The 3,294-nt window shown below is 45.1% G+C and overlaps 2 protein-coding genes across 5 annotated transcripts in view; one reads left to right on the top strand and one right to left on the bottom strand.

Moving 5' to 3' along the window:
- Positions 1–3,060, bottom strand: part of LOC109483726 (codanin-1-like) — a 13,671-nt gene extending 10,611 nt beyond the window's left edge. For all 4 annotated transcript variants that reach the window (XM_019786793.1, XM_019786795.1, XM_019786796.1 and 1 more), the window contains exons 1-4: positions 2,931–3,060; positions 885–1,579; positions 548–760; positions 309–396 (exon numbers count right to left, since the gene is read on the bottom strand). In XM_019786793.1, the coding sequence (XP_019642352.1) occupies positions 309–396; positions 548–760; positions 885–1,579; positions 2,931–3,035 (1,101 nt within the window). In that variant the 5' untranslated portion in view covers positions 3,036–3,060. The remainder of the gene's footprint in view (positions 1–308; positions 397–547; positions 761–884; positions 1,580–2,930) is intronic.
- A 127-nt stretch (positions 3,061–3,187) lies between these two features.
- The window catches only part of LOC109483730 (F-box/WD repeat-containing protein 2-like), a 3,947-nt gene continuing 3,840 nt past the window's right edge, over positions 3,188–3,294 (top strand). The window contains exon 1 of the mRNA XM_019786801.1: positions 3,188–3,289. The gene's annotated coding sequence lies outside the window, so the exon portion shown is untranslated. The remainder of the gene's footprint in view (positions 3,290–3,294) is intronic.

The raw sequence follows: 3,294 nt of genomic DNA, 5'->3' as shown, positions 1-3,294 counted from the left end.
CCAGGTTGGGTGCAAGGTTGGCTATGAGTAAGGTGGGAAATAAATGTAACGTTACATAAAGAAACATACATGTCTATCAAGGACCACATGATTAATACAAGAAGTTCAAGAACAAATTATACCTATTGGGTTGGTAAGATAGGCAAGAATGCATGATTGTAGACATCACTACCTTGAATGCACTGGGAGTACAGCTCTGCAAGTGTACAAATTACGTCCTCATGTGTGACGAGGTTCCTGTCGGCTACTGTCTCGCTCACGCTTGACTGTCTGATGAGGGCAGCCTTGGTAGGAGTCAGTATGGATGCCTTGGTGGGGGTGATACAAGGGGCGGGGTGGGACTCATCTTTAGGACTGTCTGCATTTGTAAGCCCACTGTCACTTAGCAGTCTGGACCTGCAGTGAGTGTCAAGAAACTTTTTTTATAGCAACATACAAACTCCTAAGATGGCAAAATATATGAAGTATGAAAGATAGAACACTGGATAGTATTAGTAAGAAAACTGATTTCAGAAGTTTGCAATGATGTTTCTAATGACAAACGAACCTCTCCATTTTGAGCAGTTCTCTTTCCTCCTGCAGTACAGATGTCCTGGACACAGCCTTGGGAGGACTACTGAATAAGGAGCTGTGATCCTGTGCTGCTGGGGAGTTTGGGGCATCTGACAGGGGAGTGGATGTGAAGCACACTCTACTGCTGGGCCGAGAACCGTCCTTGGTGACAGGAGTTGGGGTGATGCGTCTGGATGGGGTTATCTTCCTGTAAAAGACCGTTTCTATTACTGTACAGTATTGCTAGTTTTAGCTACCAACAGGTTTGAAAGCTGATTACTAGTAGAAAAGCAGAAAATAATTTCATTTAGGAAACTTCTAGAACTGCTCACATGGGTGATGGGCTCCCCATTGGTGGAAAGTCCTCCATGTTTCCCAGGTTAAAGACAGGAGGCTGTGGTGGAGGCTCTGATCTTCTTTTCCCGATCTGAATCTCCTTTGTTTCTGCAGGAACTGTTCCCTTTCCCTTTCCTCCAGACTTCCTGCCAATGTGAGGAGATGCACTGTAGTTTCCTCGGTCCTTGTCCTTTCTTCCATGGCTGGCAGGATTTGGACTCTTTCTCTTATTGCCTGATTCTGGAGTCTTAAAAAGAAATTCTCCTAGGGTTATCTTCTGTTCTCTTGGAGTTTTCCTACCATGGAAAGGACTAGGAGTAGGGGAGTTTCTGCTGCTATTTTGGAGGATGCTGGAGAAGTGGGATGAAGATTCCCCATCAGTGAAGCTGTCGCAAATGGACAAGTCTTGGGAAAAAAGAGAACTATTCTGGTTGGAAATGTCTGCAGTCGGTCGAGGGTTTGGACTAACAGAGAACAACTGAGTTCTTGATGTGGAAGCTGGTCTTCTTGAGACACTGCTGGATTCCTTGGCTTTCAAAGGCTTGGAGGAGGGAGTTTTGACAGGTGTTTGCACGGCAGTCTGTCGGCCACTCAGGAGATGTCCTGTCTTGTCACGCAGGTAGTTCAAAAAGAAAACCACAAACTCGTCTTGGCTGCAGCAGGTCAGCAGGTCACAGGAAGCAGCAACATCCTTCAACAGAATTATCAGAAAAGTCCAGCTGGTATATTAAAGTAATACGAGTATTGAAATAAACTATGACTCAACTTTTCAAATACTGTTTTTAGTGATTGTACATAAAAACACATTGGCTTTCAGATTACATACTGGGTGTTTGATAGAGTAGCTTTTCTATAATTGATTCAAGGTGTCCTCCTAGTATTATGAAAATTTTGTGATTAAATATATTACTCGAACCAATTTATGAAGATATGTTATTGTTATAATTTTTATGATTATCATAATGTATACATCTGATCAAGATCTCTCTTGACCCGTGCAAATTTCCAAACACCCGGTGTTTCAATACCAACGTCGATCTTGGTGGCGTCAACCGACTCAAAAATTTATGCACACAGGTCTTGGACTGTCCAGCTGTCTCCCTTCATGTTGTTGTTGTTGTTGTCCTTGTTTAACGTCTAATATATCGCTAGACGTGGTCACTTGGTGCTCGTTGTCACGTGGTTCAGTTCAGAGTCAAAAAGTCTCTCTAGGTATTTAACTCTTGGTGCCTTGTGCTTGAGTGAAGCTTGAAGTGTCTTTATGAGAGCGCATCGAAGCGGTGTGTACTCTCAATGTACCGGGAGAGGGCCAGGTACATCTGGTTGTTCGCTGCTTCAGGAAGGCCTTCTCTCATTCCGGCTAGGGTGACGATATCCGTGTCCCTGTTTTCTTCTGCTGTGTTGTATGTCTCGTGTATGCTGTCAGCTTCTAGCAGCATGTGATGTCTTTCGTTGTCGTAGCGAGGGCAGTGGTACAGGTAGTGGTTGGTGGTCTCCAGAGCGTCGCAGTTCGGGCAGTGTGGTGGAACCTCAGGGTTTTTCCAGTTCTGGTATGCGTTAAGTCTGGTATGACCGCTCACTAGCTGATTTATGATGATTTGTGTGGTTCTTCTTCCGAGTGTTCTGCCCTTCTTCTTCATGTGTGTGCCGATTTTTTGCATGCGTTCGCTTCGTGTGTTCAGATTTGATCTTCTGTTCCATCTCTCCTTAGCTTGTGATTCTATGTGTTTCAGAGCTTGCTGTTTTGTCCAGGATGTGTTGTTACTGTTGTTCCTTGCTTCGTTGGCTGCCAGTTTTGCTTCCTTGTCTGCGATCTCATTTCCGGTTACTCCCACGTGTCCTGGGCACCAGTTGAATTGGATGGTGAGGCCCTGTAGTTTGAGTTGTTGTAGCTTGTTGCGGATTGTGTGGACTAGGCTGTTGTAAGCTTCATGAACTCGCCCCCCTCCCCAAGAAGTGCAAAAAGTAGCTTACCAGTAGTGTGTAGTTACCGCTAGCCTTACAAAATACGAATCACTATCGGGTACGTTCATCTGCCTTACCGGCCTCCCGTCGCCGTCTTGACTAAGCCACTGCAGAACGATTTCCAAACTCAAATCTCCTCCAGGATCCAGCAAAGTTTTCAAGATGGCCGCCATTTTCCACATCGATCTGGAAACGAGGCTAAAACGATTGTGCCTGCACAGTAATATAACTGACCAATCACAGAAAAGCATTTTATTCTATTAGCCAATCAACTACAAGAATGAAAAGTCGGGGTCTAAATTGCACCAATGGGAAGGTAGCCGGGTTTGACCAACTGGTAAGAGTCATTAGGAAGGGGGCAAGTCTGCGAAGGGGTCACTGTTCGTGCCAGGTCTGTTATTGTTGACGACAGTAGAGCCTCAACTTCAGGACAAAGGTACG

The sequence above is a fragment of the Branchiostoma belcheri genome, unplaced genomic scaffold (genome assembly GCF_001625305.1).
Source record: "Branchiostoma belcheri isolate BF01 breed outbred unplaced genomic scaffold, Haploidv18h27 scaffold66, whole genome shotgun sequence".
Taxonomy (NCBI): Eukaryota; Metazoa; Chordata; class Leptocardii; order Amphioxiformes; family Branchiostomatidae; genus Branchiostoma; species Branchiostoma belcheri.
The sequence above is the reverse complement of the archived record's forward strand: the minus strand, read 5'-3'. Positions and strand labels throughout refer to the sequence as shown.